Genomic DNA, 26,111 nt, shown 5'->3' with positions numbered 1-26,111 from the left:
TTCCAACCCAGGCGAGAAAGAGATTCTATTGTGATGTTCACAGCCTCCTCGCAGGCGCGGAAGGAGGGGCCTTTGATGAGGATATCGTCTAGATACGGTAGCACCACCACGCCTCGGTTGTGAAGGATGGCCACGGCGGCCGCCATGACCCTGGTGAATACCCTGGGAGCGGTGGCGAGGCCGAAGAGCAAAGCAACAAATTGGAAGTGTTGTTCCTAAACTGCAAAGCGAAGGAACCTCTGGTGAGAAGGGAAAATTGGAATGTGGAGGTATGCGTCCTGGATGTCTATGGACGCCAGGAACTCGCCTTTTTTTCATGGAGGCGATGACAGAACGAAACGATTCCATTCGGAACCATCGTACCCTGACGAACTTATTCAGCAGTTTTAGGTCCAGTATGGGCCGTACTGTACCGTCCTTCTTTGGTACAATTAACAGGTTTGAATAAAAACCTTGAAACCTTTCGCTTTGAGGGACCGGGATAATAACCCCATCTTCTTTTAGAGAGCTTATTGCCTGGAAGAACTGTGATGCCTTTGCCCTGGGAGGAGAAGACAGGAAAAAGCAATTTGGTGGAAGAGAGGAGAATTCTATATTGCGGCCCCGCAGGTGTACTCACGGTAGATACGGTGGGCCGGTGCTCAATCCACAGTGGCCATAGTCAGGGAGGGGGTGGAGAGCTTTTGCCGCCTTCCATCATCCGCTATAACAGTGGTGATGCAGTGGGGGGGCTGCACGGACTCCATAAACATCATGTCCGGCTATGCATCAGGCTCCAGGAGAGGTAAATGGAGGGCTACGCCATGTGGTCGCCTGCTATGGAGAAGGGGGGGGGGGGGGGGAATTCGGAACGCGAAGGAACCATCGCCCGTAAAGTGAGCTCAGGGCTGGCATCCAACGTTGCAGGAAACGGTACGGGGAGGGACGCTCCGCTTTCTTGCCTGTTGATGGCTCAGGGAAGATCGGAACCTAGAGAGAATCCGTCGCCCCCATTCACTCCGTTAAGGGAAAAAAAATAGAAAAAAAATAAAAATGGTGGGGTCTGAAAGCAGACACAAGTGCCTCCTACAGACACTAAGCAAGAACTGGTTCACTTGGAGCCAGCAGGAGGGTGTATACTGCAGGGGAGGAGCTATTCTTTCTGTATTACTTAGTGTCCTCCTAGTGGCAGCAGCATAACACCCATGGTCCTGTGTCCCCCAATGAGGCGTAAAAGAAAATGGTTTTGTAAGGCCAGGTTCACATTACGTATTGGTCGTCCGTTAGACGGACTATGTTACACTGCGGCATAACGCGGTGTAACGCAGTCTGTTAACGCCGCCATTACTTCCTATGTCGGATGCATCGCTAGCGCACCCCCACAATGGGCGTGCGCTAGCGATGTGCCGTCTTTGCGTGACGGACCTTGGGATGCGGGCTGCAGTGTTTTCGGGTCCGTCACTGGTAGCACAATAACTCACAGAAAGAAAAAAAAAAAAAGAAAAAATCTCAGAATCAGTGGGATCCACTGCAGCGTTCCAGAATTATTACCTCAAAGAGACAGTGGTTAGAATTGAAAAAAATAAAATAAAAAAAAATTGGTCTGGTCAGGAAGGTGGAAACAAGCTTCAGGGTGAGAGGGTTAAAGGCAAAATTAATGCGTTACTGTTAGGCTGTGTTCACACGTTCCGTTTTTTTTGCGGTTTTTCCCGATAAAAACGCTATAAAACCGCAAAAAAAAAACGCATACAATAAGCATCCCATCATTTAGAATGAATTCCGGATGTTTTGTGCACATGATGCGTTTTTTTCCGCAAAAAAAACGCATACCGCACAAAATCCGGACATGCTCTATCTTTTTGCGGTTTTTCTGCGGATTTCCCACTCCAAAATGCATTGGGAAGTGTCCGGAAAAAAACGCGGAAAAAACGCATCAAAACCGCGGCAAAAACGCATGCGGTTTTCTTGCGGATTTCATGCAGAAAATGTCTGGAATTCTCAGGAATTTTCTGCATGAATTCCTGAATGTGTGCACATAGCCTAAAAGTGACCCAAAAACAGTTCTGACCTCCACAAACCTCTGGGTACCCCCAGCGCACATGTATTAGACAGTGACAACCACTAGCATTTGTATTGCACTTTTCTCAATTGATTCAAACCTCAGAGGACAATTGATATTTACCAGACTGAAAGACGTATCTTGCTAGGCCCTGCATCAACTCTGCTGGCCACGTTGGAGGCGCAGATTCCTCCTGTTCTCTTTTTAGCCTAAAGGAAAGTTCAAAGCCAAATCCACTCGATCCATCAGGTCCTGTGTATCTAGAATATAAAAAACAAATATTACGATCAAAAGAGATTCTTTAAAAAAGGAGTTCAGACATTTAATTTTTTTTTTTAATATACCTTCCTTAATTCCTAAGGAATAATTAACGCTTGCATTCCAATCCTCTACAGCAGCATGTATATATTAAAATGCTGCACAAGTCTGTATATGGGGGCTCCGCACTCGCCGTCTGTGAAATGTACAGGACACGAGACGTGCTGCAGTTATATCATCTGCAAATTGAGGGGGGAGGGGTGGCATCTGCAAACCCCCTTCAGAAACCGTATCACTAGTATCCTGATACATCAGCTAAACCCCAATCACTTGTACAGGCCACCATATACTACAATAACTAAGTAACTGCGGTCAATCCTAATCTACTAAGGCGCGGAGGCCACAAGCAGTCTGCAGTTCTGCAGCCAGCCGAATCCTCTCCAGTCCTAGACCAGTGTCACAGAATGGTATAACATGCTACGACACATAATAATATAATCATTAGTGACATGTGCTAAGATTAAGGTTTTGTCAGGGGGAGAGGTAGAGCGAGGTCTTCTCCTGTGAGATTAGAGCGTGCTGTGGAATAAAAGCCATCCCCGCTCTGTTGGTGGCCCCGGCGCTGCTGATTATTGATGGTGTTAACCAGCGCAAACAAATCTCAATCTGAAACCAAATACACTGTAGGAAAAGGTTTCCATATGCCAGGCATTTCTCCAGGGGAGGTCGACCTCCCGCACTCAGATAAAGCCTTCATTTACCAGGGAGGGCTCATTGATGTAATAGCCGACACGGCGGGCGACCTGCACCTCCTGACACCCTTAACAGAACGTCTAAATATTTACCTACAAAACGTGATCGAGGAGGTCATAGAAAGGAAGCCCCACACAGACCAGCTCTTATACAGGCAAACGGATTTATTCGACAAAGTCATTTCATTGGACATTGGGGGAATCCAAAAAAAAAAAATATATATGAGGTCGGGTATTTGTATCCAGTACATAAAAATCTGGGATCTGACAAATAGATAACTGAATACAAGACAAGCCTCCTACAACACAGATGGCCCCTTTTACACATCCCATCCTCGTAATTTAGGATCTCTCACAGTCTTTATAGGTATAAAGCTTAGCCGACATCCCTGGGTTTGAGGGCGCATGCATTTTTTTAAAAACTGGAGAGGAGCCCACATCACAGCCAGACATTTCTGAAGGCAACTCATCGTCCTGCAGAACAAAAGTTGGTCCTTGTTAAAATTGAACGAGTCCAATCCTTCTTTCCATAGGACTAAAAATAAATAAAATAAAAATAGCGAAGTAGTTGCAGCACAGAAGCACCATAGCCCCTTATTTCTACAGCATCCTGATAAAATTTGAGATCCAGTAGAACAAGCATGCAGGTTTTATCAGGACTTTTTTTTTTTTTTTTTTTTATATGTGAAGTATGCAGTGAACTCGGCAAAAATTTGCACAATGGAATATGGTCTTAAAATGGGTTAATTATACCGACCATAAATCAGAAGCAAGAGAAAAGGACTGCCAATGATTTATGTGAAGGAAAGGCATAAAAATCACATAAAAGTCCATTATGCTAAATGACGACAATCACTAATCATTTAGTCCCAGATAGGACTGTGTATGAGGAACTAACGAGAAGCCAAATAATTCTCTCATTTTACTTGTTTTGCATTTTGACTATTGGCAGCAAGTAAAGTTTCCTGTATCTTTTATCACATTCGCGTGGAGGAGACACTGAAGCTTTGTGTGGCAGCTGACAGCAGAGAAGTGCCAGGTTTCCTGGAGAGCCTACCATTTATATGACCTCAAGCTGTTCACAAAGACCCCGGAGAAGACAGCAGCCCCCCACATACAGCTCCCTCCCGAGCTTCACACAATATACACATCCTGGCAGAGCCTCAGTTGCAGCTTCTGGGAAGGCTGAATGCTAAAACCACATCTGCAGGGAACCTGGAGGACATGTCACATATAGAGAACAAACAGGGAAAATACACAAAACTAAAGGTACCGTCACACTAGACGATATCGCTAGCGATCCGTGACGTTGCAGCGTCCTCGCTAGCGATATCGTCCAGTGTGACAGGCAGCAGCGATCAGGCCCCTGCTGTGCTGTCGCTGGTCGGGGAAGAAAGTCCAGAACTTTATTTGGTCGCTGGACTCCCCGCAGACATCGCTGAATCGGCGTGTGTGACACCGATTCAGCGATGTCTTCACTGGTAACCAGGGTAAACATCGGGTAACTAAGCGCAGGGCCGCGCTTAGTAACCCGATGTTTACCCTGGTTACCATCCTAAAAGTAAAAAAAAAAACAAACACTACATACTTACCTACCGCTGTCTGTCCTCCAGCGCTGTGCTCTGCACTCCTCCTGCACGGGATGTGAGCGTCGGTCAGCCGGAAAGAAGAGCGGTGACGTCACCGCTCTGCTTTCCGGCCGCTGTGCTCACAGCCAGTACAGGAGGAGTGCAGAGCACAGCGCTGGAGGACAGACAGCTGTAGGTAAGTATGTGGTGTTTGGTTTTTTTTTACTTTTAGGATGGTAACCAGGGTAAACATCGAATTACTAAGCGCGGCCCTGCGCTTAGTTACCCGATGTTTACCCTGGCTACCGGCATCGTTGGTCGCTGGAGAGCGGTCTGTGTGACAGCTCTCCAGCGACCAAACAGCGACGCTGCAGCGATCCGGATCGTTGTCGGTATCGCTGCAGCGTCGCTAAGTGTGACGGTACCTTAAGGCATTGATAATCAGCATCAATGATACAATAGACTAGCAGGATGAAGGGGGTCATCTGTCCGGAGGATTTTACTGCTGAAGCTAGTGGGATGGCTGCAGAGGTCCAAGTGCAAGAAATAAAAAAGATACCCGATGTGTACAAATCTGATGTACCAGGACTGAGATATCATGTTGAGGCTACATGTAAGATGCCGGAGTATTGGATGCCGATCAGACGTATGTACTGTATTTTCACACTAATTTTTGTGCCGGTGCACGGCTGTTTTGAATTAAAAGCCCCTATGGGGTTTATACAGTTAGTAAGGCTATGTGCACAGGTTGCGGATTTTGATGCGTTTCCACAGCATTTTGAGACGCGTGGAATTGCATCAAATCTGCAGTGTCGTGCACAAGCAACGTTAGTCAATGGGAAATTAAGAATTGTTGTGCACATGCCGCAGGGGAAAAAAAAACAAAAAAAACACGGATTTGCAGCGTTTTATTTTCCGCACCATGTAAATTCATTTTGCGGATCTGCAGCGTTTCTGCACCTATTGACTTCCATCGTGTCAGGGATATCCGCAGGTTTAAAAAAAGATCTGCGGATTTGCTGCGGAGTTGGCTACAGTGACAGCTAGCCGGATGATAGGACTGTAGTCCCATCATCCAGCTACTGTGTTCAAGTATAAAAAAAAATAAAATAAAGTAAACCAACAGTATACTCCCTGTTCCCATGTAGTCCATTTAATAATGAGTATCCCACGACGATCTCCCGTGGAGAGCTATGACATCGGCAGATGCGACTGCTCTCCTGGGGCACCGATGATACAGTGACAGGAGGTAATCCTCTGCACGGTATCCCTCCGCCGCTGTGAGTGCAGAGTTCATACTGTCACTAACGGTACCGCTGCGTGGGAAAAAGTCTCACGCAGCAGTGCCGTATAGTGAGGGCCCATTGAACCCTCAGTGATAACACTGCAGGAGCCATTGTCTCCTGTCAGTGTGTCACTGGAGGCCTATAAAAATAGCCCCTTGATAAAGTCAAGCTGGGAGGCGGCGAAATGCGCGTCGGGGACGTACAGAGTGTGGTGCTGCTTGCGTTGAGGATTATTTTCATTTCTACCTTTGTCTCATCTCCCTTTCCTCCCTTAGCATTGCCCACCGGACACAGCCTCATGGGTTAACAGTGCATTTGCACATAGGGATTCACAGTGTCTTTAGAGGGCAATGTCATACTGACTTTATGGGATCTATGGTATAGCTAGAGGGAGGTTCTGGCTATTTTTGGAGGGAGCTAGGTATTTCATCACCACTAGTTACCCATACGGCAGGGATATGATGTTATAATTGTAGTCCTGCAGCACTTGCCATATTTTTGGTGTCTATTTTTCACATTCGTCTATATTGTCTGTATGTTTTTATGTCTTGGGACATGTTTATTGTTTGTATTGTTATTTAATAAAGACTTTTGTACTTTTTAAAATAAACTCCTTTTGTTTCTCATGTATTCATGTAGATGTTTATGGAGGTGTACGCAGTGACTAGACATTTAGTTAGGGTCACACCATAAATCTGGATATTGTGGTATTAATTACCTCCCTCCCTGTAGCAGGCCCGGATCCAAGATGGCTGCGGCATCCGGGTCCTGCAGGGAGGGAGGTGGCTTACCAAGTGCCTGCTCAGAGCAGGCGCTTGGTAAGCCTGCAGTGCTCTCAGACAGATCGGTGATCTGACAGAATGCTGTGCAAACTGTCATATCTGCGATCTGTGATGTCCCCCCCTGGGACAAAGTAAAAAAAAAAAAAATTCCAAATGTGTAAAAAAATAAATAAATTCCTAAATAAAGAAAAAAATATATATATTATTCCCATAAATACATTTCTTTATCTAAACAAAACAATAAGTACACATATTTAGTATCGCCACGTCCGTAACGACCCAACCTATAAAACTGGCCCACTAGTTAACCCCTTCAGTAAACACCGTAAGAAAAGAAAAAAAAAACGAGGCAAAAAACAACGCTTTATTATCATACCGCCGAACAAAAAGTGGAACAACATGTGATCAAAAAGACAAGATATAAATAACCATGGTACCGCTGAAAGCGTCATCTTGTCCCGCAAAAAACGAGCCGCCATACAGCATCATCAGCAAAAAAATTAAAGAGTTATAGTCCTGAGAATAAAGCGATGCAAAAATAATTATTTTTTCTATAAAATAGTTTATCATATAAAAGCGCCAAAACATAAAAAAAAAATGATATAAATGAGGTATCGCTGTAATCGTACTGACCTGAAGAATAAAACTGCTTTATCAATTTTACCAAAAGCGGAACGGTATAAACGCCTCCCCCAAAAGAAGTTCATGAATAGCTGGTTTTTGGTCATTCTGCCTCAAAAAAAAAAAAAAAAAAAAATCGAAATAAAAAGCGATCAAAAAATGTCACGTGCCCGAAAATGTTACCAATAAAAACGTCAACTTGTCCCGCAAAAAACAAGACCTCACATGACTCTGGACTCAAATAAGGAAAAATTATAGCTCTCAAAATGTGGCAACACAAAAAAATATTTTTTGCAATAAAAAGCGTCTTTCAGTGTGTGACGGCTGCCAATCATAAAAATCCGCTAAAAAACCCGCTATAAAAGTAAATCAAAACCTCCCTTCAACACCCCCTAGTTAGGGAAAAATGTAAAAAATGTATTTATTTCTATTTTCCGGTTAGGGCTAGGGCTAAAGTTAGGATTACAATTACAGTTGGGAATAGGGTTGGGATTAGGGTTAGGGGTGTGTCAGGCTTAGAGGTGTGGTTAGGGTTACCGTTGGGATTAGGGTTAGGGGTGTCTTTGGATTAGGGTTTCAGTTATAATTGGGGGTTTCCACTGTTTAGGCACATCAGGGGTCTCCAAACGCGACATGGCGTCCGATCTCAATTCCAGCCAATTCTGCGTTGAAAAAGTAAAACAGTGCTCCTTCCCTTCCGAGCTCTCCCATGTGCCCAAATAGGAGTTTACCCCAACATATGGGTATCAGCGTATTCAGGACAAATTGGACAACAATGTTTGGGGTCCATTTTCTCCTGTTACCCTTGGTAAAATAAAACAAATTGGAGCTGAAGTAAATTTTTTGTGAAAAAAAGTTAAATGTTCATTTTTATTTAAACATTCAAAAAATTCCTGTGAAACACCTGAAGGGTTAATAAACTTCTTGAATGTTGTTTTGAGCACCTTGAGGGGTGCAGTTTTTAGAATGGTGTCACACTTGGGTATTTTCTATTATATAAACCCCTCAAAATGACTTCAAATGAGATGTAGTCCCTAAAAAAAAAAAAAAAAAAAAAAAATGGTGGTGTTGTAAAAATGAGAAATTGCTGGTCAACTTTTAACCCTTATAACTCCCTAACAAAAAAAAAAAAATTTGGTTCCAAAATTGTGCTCATGTAAAGTAGACATGTGGGAAAATGTTACTTATTAAGTATTTTGTGTGACATATCTCTGTGATTTAATTGCATAAAAATTCAAAGTTGGAAAATTGCGAAATTTTCGACAAATTTCCATTTTTTCCACAAATAAACGCAGGTAATATCAGAGAAATTTTACCACTATCATAAAGTACAATATGTCACGAGAAAACAATGTCAGAATCACCGGGATCCGTTGAAGCGTTCCAGAGTTATAACCTCATAAAGGGACAGTGGTCAGAATTGTAAAAATTGGCCCGGTCAGCGACGTGCAAACCACCCTTGGGAGTAAAGGGGTTTTAACCCCTTCATGACCCAGCATATTTTGACCTTAAAGACCTTGCCGTTTTTTGCAATTCTGACCAGTGTCCCTTTATGAGGTAATAACTCAGGAACGCTTAAACGGATCCTAGCGGTTCTGAGATTGTTTTTTCGTGACATATTGGGCTTCATGTTAGTGGTAAATTTAGGTCAATAAATTCTGCGTTTATTTGTGATAAAAACGGAAATTTGGCGAAAATTTTGAAAATTTCGCAATTTTCACATTTTGAATTTTTATTCTGTTAAACCAGAGAGATATGTGACACAAAATAGTTAATAAATAACATTTCCCACATGTTTACTTTACATCAGCACAATTTTGGAAACAAAATTTTTTTTTGTTAGGAAGTTATAAGGGTTAAAATTTGACCAGCGATTTGTCATTTTTACAACGAAATTTACAAAACCATTTTTTTTAGGGACCACCTCACATTTGAAGTCAGTTTGAGGGGTCTATATGGCGGAAAATACCCAAAAGTGACACCATTCTAAAAACTGCACCCCTCAAGGTACTCAAAACCACATTCAAGAAGTTTATTAACCCTTCAGGTGCTTCACAGCAGCAGAAGCAACATGGAAGGAAAAAAATGAACATTTAACTTTTTAGTCACAAAAATTATCTTTTAGCAACAATTTTTTTATTTTCCCAATGGTAAAAGGAGAAACTGAACCACGAAAGTTGTTGTCCAATTTGTCCTGAGTACGCCGATACCTCATATGTGGGGGTAAACCACTGTTTGGGCGCACGGCAGGGCTTGGAAGGGAAGGAGCGCCATTTGACTTTTTGAATCAAAAATTGGCTCCACTCTTTAGCGGACACCATGTCACATTTGGAGAGCCCCCGTGTGCCTAAAAATTGGAGCTCCCCCACAAGTGACCCCATTTTGGAAACTAGACGCCCCAAGGAACTTATCTAGATGCATAGTGAGCACTTTGAACCCCCAGGTGCTTCACAAATTGATCCGTAAAAATGAAAAAGTACTTTTTTTTCACAAAAAAATTCTTTTAGCCTCAATTTTTTCATTTTCACATGGGCAATAGGATAAAATGGATCCTAAAATGTGTTGGGCAATTTCTCCTGAGTACACCAATACCTCACATGTGGGGGTAAACCACTGTTTGGGCACATGGTAAGGCTCGGAAGGGAAGGAGCGCCATTTGACTTTTTGAATGGAAAATTAGCTCCAATTGTTAGCGGACACCATGTCGCGTTTGGAGAGCCCCTATGTGCCTATTCATTGGAGCTCCCCCACAAGTGACCCCATTTTGGAAACTAGACCCCCCAAGGAACTTATCTAGATACATACTGAGCACTTTAAACCCCCAGGTGCTTCACAGAAGTTTATAACGCAGAGCCATGAAAATAAAAAATAATTTTTCTTTCCTCAAAAATGATTTTTTAGCCTGGAATTTCCTATTTTGGCAAGGATAATAGGAGAAATTGGACCCCAAATATTGTTGTCCAGTTTGTCCTGAGTACGCCGATACCCCATATGTGGGGGTAAACCACTGTTTGGGCGCACGGCAGGGCTCGGAAGGGATGGCACGCCATTTGGCTTTTTAAATGGAAAATTAGCTCCAATCATTAGCGGACACCATGTCACGTTTGGAGAGCCCCTGTGTGCCTAAACATTGGAGATCCCCCAGAAATGACACCATTTTGGAAACTAGACCCCCAAAGGAACTAATCTAGATGTGTGGTGAGGACTTTGAACCCCCAAGTGCTTCACAGAAGTTTATAACGCAGAGCCATGAAAATGAAAAAAAAAAATTATTTTCTCAAAAATGATCTTTTAGCCTGCAATTTTTTATTTTCCCAAGGGTTACAGAAGAAATTGGACCCCAAAAGTTGTTGTCCAGTTTCTCCTGAGTACGTTGATACCCCATATGTGGGGGTAAACCACTGTTTGGGCACATGCCGAGGCTCGGAAGTGAAGTAGTGACGTTTTGAAATGCAGACTTTGATGGAATGCTCTGTGGGCGTCACGTTGCGTTTGCAGAGCCCCTGATGTGGCTTAACAGTAGAAACCCCCCACAAGTGACCCCATTTTGGAAACTAGACCCCGAAAGGAACTTATCTAGATGTGTGGTGAGCACTTTGAACCCCCAAGTGCCTTATAGAAGTTTATAATGCAGAGCCGTGAAAATAATAAATACGTTTTCTTTCCTCAAAAATAATTATTTAGCCCAGAATTTTTTAATTTTCCCAAGGGTAACAGGAGAAATTTGACCCCAATATTTGTTGTCCAGTTTCTCCTGAGTACGGTGATACCCCATATGTGGGGGTAAACTACTGTTTGGGCACATGCCGGGGCTTGGAATTGAAGAAGTGACGTTTTGAAATGCAGACTTTGATGGAATGGTCTGCGGGTGTCACGTTGCGTTTGCAGAGCCCCTGGTGTGCCTAAACAGTAGAAACCCCCACAAGTGACCCCATTTTAGAAACTAGACCCCCCAAGGAACTTATCTAGATATGTGGTGAGCACTTTGAACCCCCAAGTGCTTCACAGACGTTTACAACGCAGAGCCGTGAAAATAAAAAATCATTTTTCTTTCCTCAAAAATTATGTTTTAGCAAGCATTTTTTTAGATTCACAAGGGTAACAGGAGAAATTGGACCCCAGTAATTGTTGCGCAGTTTATCCTGAGTATGCTGGTACCCCATATGTGGGGGTAAACCACTGTTTGGGCACACGTCAGGGCTCGGAAGTGAGGGAGCACCATTTGACTTTTTGAATACGAGATTGGCTGGAATCAATGGTGGCGCCATGTTGCGTTTGGAGACCCCTGATGTGCCTAAACAGTGGTAACCCCTCAATTCTAACTCCAACACTAACCCCAACACACCCCTAACCCTAATCCCAACTGTAGCCATAACCCTAATCACAACCCTAATTCCAACCCTAACCCTAAGGCTATGTGCCCACGTTGCGGATTCGTGTGAGATATTTCCGCACCATTTTTGAAAAATCCGCGGGTAAAAGGCACTGCGTTTTACCTGCGGATTTTCCGCGGATTTCCAGTGTTTTTTGTGCGGATTTCACCTGCGGATTCCTATTGAGGAACAGGTGTAAAACGCTGCGGAATCCGCACAAAGAATTGACATGCTGCGGAAAATACAACGCAGCGTTTCCGCGCTGTATTTTCCGCACCATGGGCACAGCGGATTTGGTTTTTCATATGTTTACATGGTACTGTAAACCTGATGGAACACTGCTGCGAATCCGCAGCCAAATCCGCACCGTGTACACATAGCCTAATTCTAAAGGTATGTGCACACGCTGCGGAAAACGCTGCAGATCCGCAGCAGTTTTCCATGAATTTACAGTTCAATGTAAACCTACGGGAAACAAAAATCGCTGTACACATGCTGCGGAAAAACTGCACGGAAACGCAGCGGTTTACATTCCGCAGCATGTCACTTCTTTCTGCGGATTCCGCAGCGGTTTTACAACTGCTCCAATAGAAAATCGCAGTTGTAAAACCGCAGTGAAATGCGCAGAAAAAAACGCGGTAAATCCGCCATAAATCCGCAGCGGTTTAGCACTGCGGATTTATCAAATCCGCAGCGGAAAAATCCGCAGAGGACCAGAATACGTGTGCACATACCGAAACCCTAACCCTAGCCCTAACCCTACCCCTAACCCTAGCCCTAGCCCTAACCCTAGCCCTAACCCTACCCCTATTCTAACATTAGTGGAAAAAAAAAATTTCTTTATTGTCCCTACCTATGGGGGTGACAAAGGGGGGGGTCATTTATTATTTTTTTTATTTTGATCACTGAGATATAATCTATCTCAGTGATCAAAATGCACTTTGGAACTTTGGTGGATCCACTTTGGTGGATCGGAGTGCAGGGGGGGTGATTGGAGCACGGGGGGGGGGGGTGATTGGAGCACGGGGGGGGGGGTGATTGGAGCACGGGGGGGAGCGGACAAGAGCACGGGGGGGGGGGGGGGGAGCACATTAGTATTTCCAGCCATGGCCGATGATATTTCAGCATCGGCCATGGCTGGATTGTAATATTTCACCCGTTATAATAGGTGAAATATTACAAATCGCTCTGATTGGCAGTTTCACTTTCAACAGCCAATCAGAGCGATCGTAGCCACGAGGGGATGAAGCCACCCCCCCTGGGCTAAACTACCACTCCCCCTGTCCCTGCAGATCGGGTGAAATGGGAGTTAACCCTTTCACCGGATCTGCAGGGACGCGATCTTTCCATGACGCCACATAGGCGTCATGGGTCGGATTGGCACCGACTTTCATGACGCCTACGTGGCGTCATGGGTCGGGAAGGGGTAAAAAAAAATAAAATAAATTAAAAAAAAAACATTTATGAAAATTCGCATCAAAAACGCACAAATTTTTACCTGCGTTTTCTGCCAAGAGATGCAGAATCTGCGCAGAAAATGCCACAGGCAAATCTGCAACGTGTGCACATACCCTAAAACAGAAGCCACCCCAGTGATTGTCAGAAGTTTGTTTAAAAAAACAAAAAAAAAACACTGATTAGCTGCGGTTAGCCATACATTTTCCTTGCAAACATAACCCATTCATGTAATACAAGGACAGTCTGATCTGCTCTTCTTGCGCCCCTGCCCTGAGCCTGCCATTTTGGGAAAAGTTATCTGCTCCGAAATTGTAATATACAAATTTTTTAATTCTTCTTTTTTTTTTTTTTTTTTTTTTTTTTTTTTTTTTAGTACTTCTCTAGAAATGCAAGAAGAAAATCCATTAGTAACACTAGTCACTTACTCGTGTACTCTGTTATCTCCATACAAATCGCTTAGTCCAAAACTGACATAATGCCAGTGCTCAGGAACATTAAGGGTGGGATTGCCCAGATTACGATACATGCTGACATAGTCCAATGGATCAGGTCCACCCAACCTGCAAAAAGTATGAAGAAGAAAAAAAGTCACTTTAATAATCTTAGTTGTAGACACAATAGCAGAAGTTTTTAAAAGTTAGTCTGGTTTCATATATCTGTGAAACACGGCCCATGCTTAGATCTCAACACCAGGCCTGACCACAGGGTCTCCTGACCGGACGGCTTTATACGCCATGAGGCAGATAGCTCAGGTTAAGCGATGTGGTAGCTCAATGTTCTGATCTTACAATTTTAGGCTCCATCTTTAAGAAATGAGGCCGCCAGGATCAAAAGAACTACTTTTTAGTTGTGACATTTCAAACAAGATTTGCATTTGTTTTTTCTAAATTTATTAAAAAAAAAAAAAAAAAAAATTGCACAGGGAGAATGGTTTGCTGCGTAATAATTGTGCGACTTATTAGCCAGTTTTCTGGCGAAAAAGGCTTGATGAATCCTCCCCATAGTTTCTAGTAAGGTATGAGCTGTATTTCATGCTAGCACATGTACACAAAACTTATTTGCTGGTAGGAAATAGTCCTTAAAGGGAACCTGTCAGCAGAATTGTGTTCAGAATTGGTTGATGAAATCTGCCTTATTGTTGTTTAATCTTTATTTTTTATTTTTTCAGTTAGAGATTCTCATACTCTGGGGCGGCCTGTGGGGGGGAGAGGGTCATCATGTGGTGCTCTTATTAGGTATTCAATGTGTGTGGGCTTCAGACAGGTCATTGACCTGCACCCTATTTTACATACTGAATAGTGTGTGTGTGTGTGTGTGTGTGTGTGTGTGTGTGTGTGTGTGTGTGTGTGTGTGTGTGTGTGTGTGTGTGTGTGTGTGTGTGTGTGTGACAGGTCATTGACCTGCACCCTATTTTACATACTGAATAGTGTGTGTGTGTGTGTGTGTGTGTGTGTGTGTGTGTGTGTGTGTGTGTGTGTGTGTGTGTGTGACAGGTCATTGACCTGCACCCTATTTTACATACTGAATAGTGTGTGTGTGTGTGTGTGTGTGTGTGTGTGTGTGTGTGTGTGTGTGTGTGTGTGTGTGTGTGTGTGTGTGTGTGTGTGTGTGTGTGTGTGTGTGTGTGGTGGGGGAATAAAACTAAACATTCATCATGCAGCCAGCGCTGTAGCATGATACAATGGATAATATGCCTATATTCATTTATTGTCATATAATATTGTGAGAAGAAATAAATAAAAAAAAAAGGGCAATTTTCATCAAAATGGCACCGTCGGGGCCATTTGGATGAAAATAATTTTATTTTTCTCCCAACACTATGACTAAATAACACATGCATATAGGCATATTATCCACTGTATCATGCTACAGCATAAAGCACCTAAAACCTACAAGAGAAAAAGTGAGCAAAGTAAAAAAGCAAAAGCGCATTTAAATTTTAATTTTTTAGTAATACTGTTTTTTTATCAAAAAATAGCACAAAAGCCATCCCACCTCGTCAAGGTGGTGCACAGTCTAAAGGTACCGTCACACTCAGCAACTTTCCAACAATCGCGACCAGCGATACGACCTGGCCGTGATCGTTGGAAAGTCCTTGTGTGGTCGCTGGAGAGCTGTCACACAGACGGCTCTCCAGCGACCAACGATGCCGAGGTCCCCGGTAACCAGGGTAAACATCGGGTTACTAAGCGCAGGGCCGCGCTTAGTAACCCGATGTTTACCCTGGTTACCATTGTAAATGTAAAAAAAAACAAACAAAAAAACATATACATTCCGGTGCCTGTCACGTCCCCGGCGTCCACTTCCCTGCACTCCTCCTGCATCCTGTGTAAGCGCCGGCCGTAGAGCAGAGCGGTGACGTCACCTCTGTGCTCTGCTTTACGGCCAGCCGGCGCTGACACAGGATGCAGGAGGAGTGCAGGGAAGCGGACGCCGGGGGACGCGACAGACACCGGAGTGTAAGTATGTAGTGTTTTGGTTTTTTTTTTACATTTACAATGGTAACCAGGGTAAACATCGGGTTACTAAGCGCGGCCCTGCGCTTAGTAACCCGATATTTACCCTGGTTACCAGTGAACACATCGCTGGATCGGCGTCACACACGCCGATTCAGCGGGCGATCCAGCGACGAAATAAAGTTCTGGCCTTTCTGCTCCGGCCAGCGATGTCACAGCAGGATCCTGATCGCTGCTGCGTGTCAAACACAGCGATATCGCTATCCAGGACGCTGCAACGTCACGGATCGCTATCGTTATAATGTTGTTCAGTGTGAAGGTACCTTTACACACGTTGGAAAGTCTGATGTGTGCAAAATTCTGGGAGTGGAAAAGCCAATTATACAAAAAACTAGACAGGAAAAGTAGATAAGTAATCATGTTTGTCTCCATAAGATCATAGCACCAAATTAGTCACTTTCAGGGCTCATTCAGATGCCGGTGCAAATTGGTCCAAGATCAATGTGTGGATTGGCGGTGGCTCTCCTGACCTGAGCACGATTGTTTCATACATCTCTATGAAGCGGTCGCGCTCGGATCGGAAGAGCCGCCATCAGTCCACGCATTGTGGTCTGATCTTACAGAGCCTGTTGCTACGTAGCTGTGTAAGCTCCATGCTTGACAACAACATTCATTATGGAGACTGCAGGTTCTCAAACACTTGAGCCGATCAAGTTTAATTACACTTTACGCAGCAAAGCAAATATATCACATTAATCTATTGCAATAATACGCAAGAAAGGAGCTACACAATAAGCCTTAACGACAGTTGTCACACACAAAACAAACTGTTGATTGCGCCAGACGAAGAGCTTTCAGACTGGCCGCATCTGAATGAACAGAGCAATATAGATGCTTTTTTGCCTGGATGCAAAGATTTTTGAAAGATTTGCGAGAGCCTGTCAAAATAAATAAATAATACGGTAAATAAAAGGGACCACCACATAGTCACTTAGGTCCCGTTCCCCCGGCGCTCTCCTTATGATCCCGTCTGTGTCTCCGATGCGCTGACATTCCGTAGTACACAGCTGACGCGATGAAATGACATCATTACATCTGCTATTTCACACACCGATTGGTGGAGGAAGTGGCCGGGGGCCTCCTCCTCCTCCTCCACCAGTGTAGACAGCGAGCGTCTGGGCATGGTGCACCCCGTGGGCCTGTATTCTAGCCCCTTGACTGTCTTGTTCCGCAAACTGGACTGAAACAGCCAAAGGGCCGGATGTGGCCCACGGGCCGCACTTTTCCCAGGTCTGGTTTATAGTCATACTACTAGTTTCAGCATTAAAACCATTCTGACCGGTTACTGTTAAATATGCATGGAGGCTCAGTGGTTACCAATGCAGCACTGGAGTACCGAGTTCTAGTCTCATACAAGGAGTTTGTATGTTCTCCCAGCTTGTGTGGATACACCTGGTAAAGAATTTGGATAGTGAGCCCCAATGGGGAAAGTGATGATAATGTCTGTAAGGCACTGCAGAATATGATGGCGCTATGCAAGTGAAATAATTGATCACAGCAACTGAAAGTTATTGACTGATCCTGGTTTCTGATCACTGGCACAGCAGACATCTACTGAAATGTACTAACAGCACAATACAATCACAAGATCAGGTTTCAACGGGCTGCCACAAAAAGGCTATGTGCACACGTAAGAAAAGAGGCGCAGAATTTTCTGCACAAAATCCGCAGCTCCTGGCAGAATCCGCAACCGCGGATTTACTGCGGTTTTTATGTGGAATTGCTGCGGATTTTCTGCGGTTTTTGCCACGGCGGAATTCTAACATGGAGGGGTGCAGAAACGCTGCAGATCCGCATAAAAGAAGTGACATGCACTTCTTTGAAATCCGCAGCAATTCCACACTGATTTTTCCACACCATGTGCCTAGCTTCCCCCCCCCCCATTAACTGTACTGTACATCACAGTGCGGATCTGCAGCGTTTCTGCATCATGTGCACATACCCAAACAGTCACTAAAATGCAGCTCCAGTCATGTCCGAATATCTTGGCACTTTTTTACCCATTCATTTCTGGGGGCATTGTCCTCACTGGAAGACCCATGAACTAGGACACAAACCCAGCTTTATGACACTGGCCACTACATTGCGACCCAAAATCTGTTGGTAATCTTCAAGTGTCATGATTTCTTGCACACAATCAAGCCACCCAGTGCCAAAGGCAGCAAATCAACCCTAAAACATCTCTGAACCTCCACCATATTTGACTGTAGGTACTGTTTTATATTCTTTGTAGGCCTCATTCAGTTTTCGGTAAACAGTATAATGATGTGCTTTACCAAAAACATCTATCCTGGTCTCAACTGTCCATTAGATGCTTTTCCAGAAGGATTTTGGCTTATTCATGTACATTTTAGCAAACTGCACTTTTGATATTTTTGTGTTTTTCAGCAGTGGGGTCCTCCTGGGTCTCCTGCCATAGCGTTTCATTTCATTCAAATGTCAATAGGGTGTCTCAGTCAGGCAAACTGAGCCTGCAGGACTGCTTGAATTTCTTTATAACTTCATTGTCGCTGCTTATTCAAGATCCGGACTATCCTGCGTTGCAGTCTTTCACAAATACATTTTTCTCTGCCGTCCAGGAAAGGCTTTTTTTTAAATTGCGGTTTACATGAGTGATGTGTTTACCCGTTTGCGTTGTTTTTGTACTTTCTATGGGTGTGAAAATTAAAGGAAACCTGTCATGTAAAATAATGCTATTAACCTTCAAATTGATAAAGAGTTCTGACACCGTGCGGCGCCGGCACTGAAAGCACCGCTGCAGAAAGGAAACCACCTTTATTCCTTCGCCAAGGCTGACTTTTTTTTAGTCATAGCGATGGTGGCGGCACAATTTCCATCACCGCTCTGTGTATAGAGAGCAGTTTCTGTAACCACGCTGCTGGCCCTGACCGAAAGCTGGCCCTAATGCTGACATTAGTCAGTGCAGGAAACGCAGTTAGTCACTGCTCTCTCTATACACAGAGTGGTGACTGAAACTGGAGAAGGGAGAAATAACGTTAATTTCCTCCAGGCAGCGGTGCTCTTAATGATGATGTTGCACGGTGTCAGAACGCTATTAAAACTGCAGATTAACTCCATGGTTGCAGATTAATAACATTATTTTACTTAACAGGTTCCCCTTTCAAATGCCGCAGATTTTAAAAACGATGGCGTTCTTAAGGGCAAAAAAAAGTGAAGGCAGCATAACAGTGTTTGAAATGAAAAACCCAACAGGTGGTACCTGCACCCCAGGGAGTACAGTCTGTCCTCATGTGGTGCTGTTATTGTGCAGTATACAGTCAGTCAAATGGGGGTCTTTGATGTGATTTTAATAACCGTTGGTGCTGGTACTTGACCTAAGGTTTCCATACACTTTATATGGACAAATACTGAATTTCAGAAAAGCATATTTAGAGAAAGTTCCTCCACTCCAGCCACCAAAGGTCCTATAATAATTACCTAAGGCAATCAAAACAAGTCACTGTACCTGAAAACATCTTTATAGTGGAAAGTGATATCTTCGATTTTATTTTTCTTACTGCTGAGTAAACTGTTGTTCCCTATTATCAGCCATTACAGGGTGTAGCTTTTGGATATAGTGTTGGTCATGAAAACCCCCTGCCCCAATTATCATTACTTTATCCAGCACATCCCCAGTGCACAGAGCCTCTTAGTACATTTCTAGAGACATCTGTAGATGTTAGTGGCACAAAATAAGTGGCCAGGGGGGCAGTTTGTCCCAATAATATCAATGAGGAAAAGCTCGGATTTCACCTGATGGGCTCACAGATCTGAATAAAGAGAGGTATCCTGGGGCAAAATTCTCAGATACCAAGAGGACAACCTACAGGTCGTGAGTAATGAATGAAGTGTTCACTAATGTGTTTGGTATATACAGTGAGGGTATAAAGGTGTACAGCGAGGAGACCTACAGATGAATGCTAGATCCACCGCAGTCATTTCTTACACTAATTCCACTACATAGAGGTAAAGGACCCAAATCTGCCAATTTAAAGGGGTTGTTTACCACCGCCACCTTCCCCAACACACACTTTCTTCCTCACCTGGTTTCATTCACCAGATCTGTGCTGTGTCTTCCCAAAGCTCACATTAAAATTATATCATGTGACCACTGCAGTCAGTCAGCAGCCACTGATTGGCTGCAGTCTTCACCATTCCGTCATAATAACGGACTTATGTTTCCAGAGATTGGCCCAGTTGTAGTTGATCTGTAGGACCCAGAAAATGTGACAGCTTGTGGCGTCTAATACTATGGGATACGCAGAAATAACATGATGGATTTACCCATCCGCGACCGTGGTCCTATTGAGTGGGATGGAGATTCTCCAAGAGAACAGCGGCTTACTGGACTGAGTGATGGTCTCTGGGTGCAATACACACGATCAGGACACCCTGCTGCAAGCTCTAAATGAACGGGTGGTTGGAGACTAATGGTGAGGGGCGAATTATCAGTTGGTGGAGACAGAATACCCCCAATCTGCAATAGCGGGGTCCGAACAAGACAAAGTACTGGCCGGCTGGGGAGAGTGGAGCACCCACTGCAGATAATGGAGCAGGGCCTGCTTACACCCTGGTCAATGCATAGAGGGGCTCCGGCAGCACCGCCACAATCCCACCTCCATAGACTTCTAGGGTCAGCGGCACCAATGACACAAGCCCAGAGTGAGGCCCGGGGATCACGTGACCAGTCTCCAGGGCTCCCTGCGCACTACAGGTACCAGCAGCCTCAGAGCCGCACACTACTCACCAGTACTTGACGATGGCGGTGACCTGCAGGGGGTTGAGCTGCTCCGGGTACAGCCTCCGGCACTCTCCGTAGATAGCGTGCAGTCCCGGAGGGAAGAGAGTCGGGAAGGGCTGGGACGCGGGGCCGCCGCTAGGCCGCATCTCCTCCATCCTCTCCACTCAGCAGCGGGAAGAAACACGGACTTCTCAGGACTTAACGTGACGTCAGTCTCCGGTGTGGGCGGCCCCGTCCCGCGCTGTCCCCGGTCCCGGGAGAAGTCTCCGGAGCAGCGCACACAGCTTGTTGCTGTAGGACTAGTCTGTGGTCCTTTACTGAGCGAGCAATACCATTGGCTGCTGTGTCTGCCAATCACCAGCGTTAATACGTCAGGCTCCGGCACTTTTCTTACGCCCCATTGGCTAGCGTCGTAGCCAATAGTGGTGCAGATCACGTGCTACGTCCCTGTCCCTGGTATGGGAGAGGCCATAGCGTTGGTGGAGAAGAAAGAGCGAGGAGTGAAGTGCCGTGCAGGAGCGTCTGCGGCTGCGCAGTGTGTCCGGGAATGGTTCCCGCCTTCAGCTTTGCGCACACGGTGACGGGACTGGAGTCTTTTTTTGCTGCACTCTTGGAGCAGAAACTGAGGAGTTTGGCAATTTGGGGGAGGATTTGCAGAGTTTCCTCTTAAGTTTCTACTACAAAAACTCCCGGACTCGTGTGCACATAGCCCACGGTTTTTTTAAAGAAGGTTTTGAAGCTAGAACTGAGCAGAAACTCTCCTCAAAAACCCGGAGTTTCCCCTCTAGTTAGGCATGTGCAAAGTCATTTTCAGGCAGTTTCTGACTAGAAAACCTTTCAGAGAATAGCTATGAAGAAGCGCCTTGCTGTGCGGTTTTCCATCTATTAGGCTACGTTCACATTTGCGGCTTTGGACGCAGCGTCGTGGACGCAACGCACGAAAGACGCAAGTAGAACGCTTGCATTTTTAACGCATGCGTTCAACCCTTTTTTAATATATAGGGTCTTTTCAGTTTCTCTATTTTTAAAGTAAAGAACGCATGCGTCCTACAACGCACAACAACGCAAGTACTTGCGTCTTCTGCGTTGCCAATACACTTCAATGGAGGATTTGAAGTTTCAACAACGCAAATACAACGCAAGTGCGACGCAAGCGTTTTTTTTAAAAATTTTGGACGCAGAAAAAATGCAACATGTTGCGTTTGCAACGCACTGCCAGGTGCGTCAAAAGGACGCATGCGTCGCAAAACGCACCGAAACGCATGAAAACGAACGCACATGCGTCCCCAATGTTAAAGATAGGGAAACATGACGCGTGCGTTGTTTTGCGGCGACGCCGCTGCGTCCAAAGCCGCAAATGTGAACGTAGCCTTAACTACATCTGGGGTTCAGACACTGCTTCCCGCTCTCTTAATAGAACATACACGAAAAAGCCGCCGGTGTCTCCTTGGAGTCTTTCTGATGGTGGGGCAGCAGCATTATTTTTAAGGCAGAAGATGCTTCAGGAAAACACCGGCGGTGTTTTGCTAGAACCATCTTTTCTTTTTTTTGCCGCCGGCGTCCATTTTTTTTTTTACATATTAGTGGCAGCTAAAAGAAGTTCCAAATTGGTTTACTATTTTTTTTTTTTAATATTTGAGTGCTTGCTTTTTCAGGCAGGTTACGGGTAAAATCTTCCTGAAAAAGACGTGTGCACAAACCTTCAGCTGCATTAGGTTTAGCTACAGGCCTTTGGCAAAAACAGAACTGAACAAATTGTGATATAATGGTGAGAGTTGTTACATGACAAACTTAAATGGGATGTCCACTACTAGAACAAACCCCTTCTTAAAGGGAACCTGTCACCCCCAAAATCGAAGGTGAGCTAAGCCCACCAGCATCAGAGGCTTATTTACAGCATTCTGTAATACTGTAGATAAGCCCCCGATGTAACCTGAAAGACTAGAAAAAAAGGTTAGATTATACTCACCCAGGGGCGGTCCCGCTGCGGTCCGGGTCCGATGGGTGTCGCGGTCTGGTCCGGGGCCTCCCATCTTCTTACGATGACGTCCTCTTCTTGTATTCACGCTGTGGCTCCGGCGCAGGCGTACTTTGTCCTGTTGAGGGCAGAGAAAAGTACTGCAGTGCGCCGGGAAAGGTCAGAGAGGCCCGGCGCACTGCATGATTTTACTTATGGTTTTTGTTTTCTTTTGTTATTGTGTACCAAAAAAACTTGTTATTTTTTTCATATTATGCTTGCGTGGTGTGCAGGCATTACGGTAGTGCTTTTCTTCTCTTTCTTACAACGTCCTCTACATGATCTGTGATCTGCCGGGAAAACATTTGGGGTAATGAGCAGTCGCTGATGATGTTCGCCCCATCCCATGTACTACTTGTGATTGATGCCCCGGTGCACATTGGGGCAGTGACATTAGTCTGGGAAAGCCACATGACACACGGCCCTAATATCACTGTCACGGTGGGAAAGAATCGGCACTGAGATCACATGACCCAACTCCCCCCAAAAAAATGGCATTCAGCCTTAATTCCTTCCCATTTGTAACATTCACTACAGCAGCCCAAAATTATAACAATAATCTCAGCAGAATATAAAGAAGACACACAATGAATAGAGTTTATTCATTTTTATTCTTATCATCAAATTTAGTTTAATTTAATCATCCAGCGCCATTTATAGGGTTTACTGCATAAAAAAGGATGTGGGGAAAAATTCCTTCCTGACCCCAAGTGCTGGCGATCGGCTAATCCCTTATAGGGGATATTTATACCTATCTAAAGCATATTTCTATCTTATATTTATATCTACACTATGTAAGATTTTTTAATTGAATTTTAAAATATACTTATCTATACTTTATTTTCTTATTTTTACAGAATTTTAAATATATTTATCTTTTCTATCTATACTTATCCTTACTTACCTATACTTATCTTTTCTTACCTATACACTTATCCTTACTTACCTATATTTACCTATGCATAAAGGGAATCTGTCACCCCCTGGACGATTTTGATCTATTACTATGGGCATAGAGGTAATAGAATGGTTTAACCAGTCTTACCTATATGCTTCATAGCTGCGGTGTAGATATGAATATATTAATTTATAATCTTTTATATGAATGATTTCTTCCAGACTCCGTGGCTTGCGGTGCGTGGAAGAAATCCCTGCCTCCTGATTTCATTATAATGGTACCCCCTCCCATCAGCGTCACACTGACCTGTTCGGCGCTGTAATCCCACACATGCACAGTTACACGAAATCTGTCCGCCCTTGTATGAGCAGTGTCTGCATTGATCTTCCTCGCCGGCGCCTGCGCAGAAGATTGATGCAGACACTGCCCATACAAGGGTGGACAGGGTGCGCGTAACTGCGCATGTGCATCCACACATGAGTTTGTGTTTGTTTCCTTTTCTTGTCTGCCCTTGTATGGGCTATTACTATTTATTTGTTAATAAAATATTAATTTTATTTATTTTTGGGTTGGACTCCTTTGTTCTTTTGTAGGAGTTATGATTTCCTGGAGTGTCCAGAGTAATTTATATGGGTCTATTGAATTGGCATATGGCCTTTTGAGATATTGTGACATGCAGCAGTAGACTTTTTTTCTATTACCTCCTGAATCCTTACCCATGTTGATCATTTTTTTTCCTATACTTATCCTTTCGTGCCTTTTTTATTTTTTTTTATTTTAATACCTATACTTATACTTTCTTATCTATACTTATCTTTTTTTACCTATATTTAGCTACACTTATCTTTTCTTAAATATGTTTATCTTTACTTACCTATACTATTTTTTTAAAAATTTTAAACATATGCTTTACCTATACTTACTTAGCCACTTATCTTTTCTTGCCTATATATACCTACAGTTATCTCTTCTTAAATATATTTATCGTTTCTTACCTATACTAATACTTTTTTTTTTAAATACACTTATACTCTATACTATATACTACTTACTTAACTATACTTATCTAAACAGAGTATTTATGAAGGAGGTGATCCTGGCGTGAATGCGGGGCCAGGCGTGTTTTAGGTGGTTTCCTCCTCCTCCTCTGTACTTGCGCTGCCTTCTCCTGAGACGGGCTCTTCCTCCACTGTAGCAGTGATTTCTTCTTCTGGAATCTGCTCTGTCTCTGGTTCCTATAGGCATAATGAAGTAAAACTAAATATCGTGGCCCCGATTCATCATGTACATTTTTGTTATGTCACTTTCCTTTTTTGTCTTATGGTATTAGTGGCTTTTTTTGGTACCAAATTCATCAAAATGGTGCACGAGATTTATGAATTTGGCATTAACTCCTTCATGACCAGGGGATTTTTCATTTTTCCGTGTTCGTTTTTCACTCCCCTCCTTCCCAGAGCCATAACTTTTTTATTTTTCCGTCAATTTGGCCATGTGAGGGCTTATTTTTTGCGGGACGAGTTGTACTTTTGAACGACATCATTGGTATTAGCATGTCGTGTACTAGAAAACGGGAAAAAAATTCCAAGTGCGGTGAAATTGCAAAAAAAGTGCAATCCCACATTGGTTTTTTGTTTGGCTTTTTTGCTAGGTTCACTAAATGCTAAAAATGACCTGCCATTATGATTCTCCAGGTCAGTACGAGTTCATAGACACCTAACATGACTAGGTTATTTTTTATCTAAGTGGTGAAAAAAAATTCCAAACTTTGCTAAAAAAAAAAAAAAAATTGCGCCATTTTCCGATACTCGTAGCGTCTCCATTTTTCATGATCTGGGGTTGGTTGAGGGCTTATTTTTTGCGTGCCGAGATGACGTTTTTAATGATAGCATTTCGGTGCAGATACGTTCTTTTGATCGCCCGTTATTGCATTTTAATGCAATGTCGCGGCGACCAAAAAACGTAATTCTGGCGTTTCGAATTTTTTTCCCGCTACGCTGTTTAGCGATCAGGTTAATACTTTTTTTTAATTGATAGATCGGACGATTCTGAGCGCGGCGATACCAAATATGCGTAGATTTGATATTTTTTTTATTGATTTATTTTGATTGGGGCGAAAGGGGGGTGATTTAAACTTTTATGTTTTTTTTATTTTTTTCACATTTTTTTAAACTTTTTTTTTTAACTTTTGCCATGCTTCAATAGCCTCCATGAGAGGCTAGAAGCAGGCACAACGCGATCGGCTCTGCTACATAGCAGCGATCTGCTGATCGCTGCTATGTAGCAGAAATGGAGGTGTGCTGTGAGCGCCGACCACAGGGTGGCGCTCACAGCCACCGGTCATCAGTAACCATAGAGGTCTCAAGGACCTCTATGGTTACAATATACAAGCATCGCCGACCCCCGATCATGTGACGGGGGTCGGCGATGACGTCATTTCCGGCTGCCCGGCCGGAAGCGGTAGTTAAATGCCGCTGTCTGCGTTTGACAGCAGCATTTAACTAGTTAATAGGTGCGGGCAGATCGCGATTCTGCCCGCGCCTATTACGGGCACATGTCAGCTGTTCAAAACAGCTGACATGTCCCGGCTTTGATGCGGGCTCACCGCGGAGCCCTGCATCAAAGCAGGGGAGCCGGCATCGGACGGCATAGTACGTCCGATGCCGGTAAGGGGTTAAGTCAAATACAAGCTTTCTCTTTGTCTTGAACTGTGTTTTGTAACTTTTGATTCCAAAAGTCGCAAAAATTAACCTAATACTGGCGTACTCAAAAATACAGTAGGGTTGGACTGGAGTAAGGTTGTGAC

The 26,111-nt window shown here is 44.0% G+C and overlaps 1 protein-coding gene across 2 annotated transcripts in view; it reads right to left on the bottom strand.

The window, feature by feature from the left end:
• SUFU (SUFU negative regulator of hedgehog signaling) overlaps positions 1-20,733 on the bottom strand; it is a 56,316-nt gene extending 35,583 nt beyond the window's left edge. For both annotated transcript variants that reach the window (XM_069753710.1, XM_069753711.1), the window contains exons 1-3: positions 20,400-20,733; positions 13,562-13,696; positions 2,162-2,298 (exon numbers count right to left, since the gene is read on the bottom strand). In XM_069753710.1, the coding sequence (XP_069609811.1) occupies positions 2,162-2,298; positions 13,562-13,696; positions 20,400-20,548 (421 nt within the window). In that variant the 5' untranslated portion in view covers positions 20,549-20,733. The remainder of the gene's footprint in view (positions 1-2,161; positions 2,299-13,561; positions 13,697-20,399) is intronic.
• Positions 20,734-26,111: the final 5,378 nt, after the last annotated feature.

The sequence above is a fragment of the Ranitomeya imitator genome, chromosome 2, assembly GCF_032444005.1.
Source record: "Ranitomeya imitator isolate aRanImi1 chromosome 2, aRanImi1.pri, whole genome shotgun sequence".
NCBI classification, from domain to species: Eukaryota; Metazoa; Chordata; class Amphibia; order Anura; family Dendrobatidae; genus Ranitomeya; species Ranitomeya imitator.
This window is presented reverse-complemented; position numbering and strand designations above follow the sequence as displayed.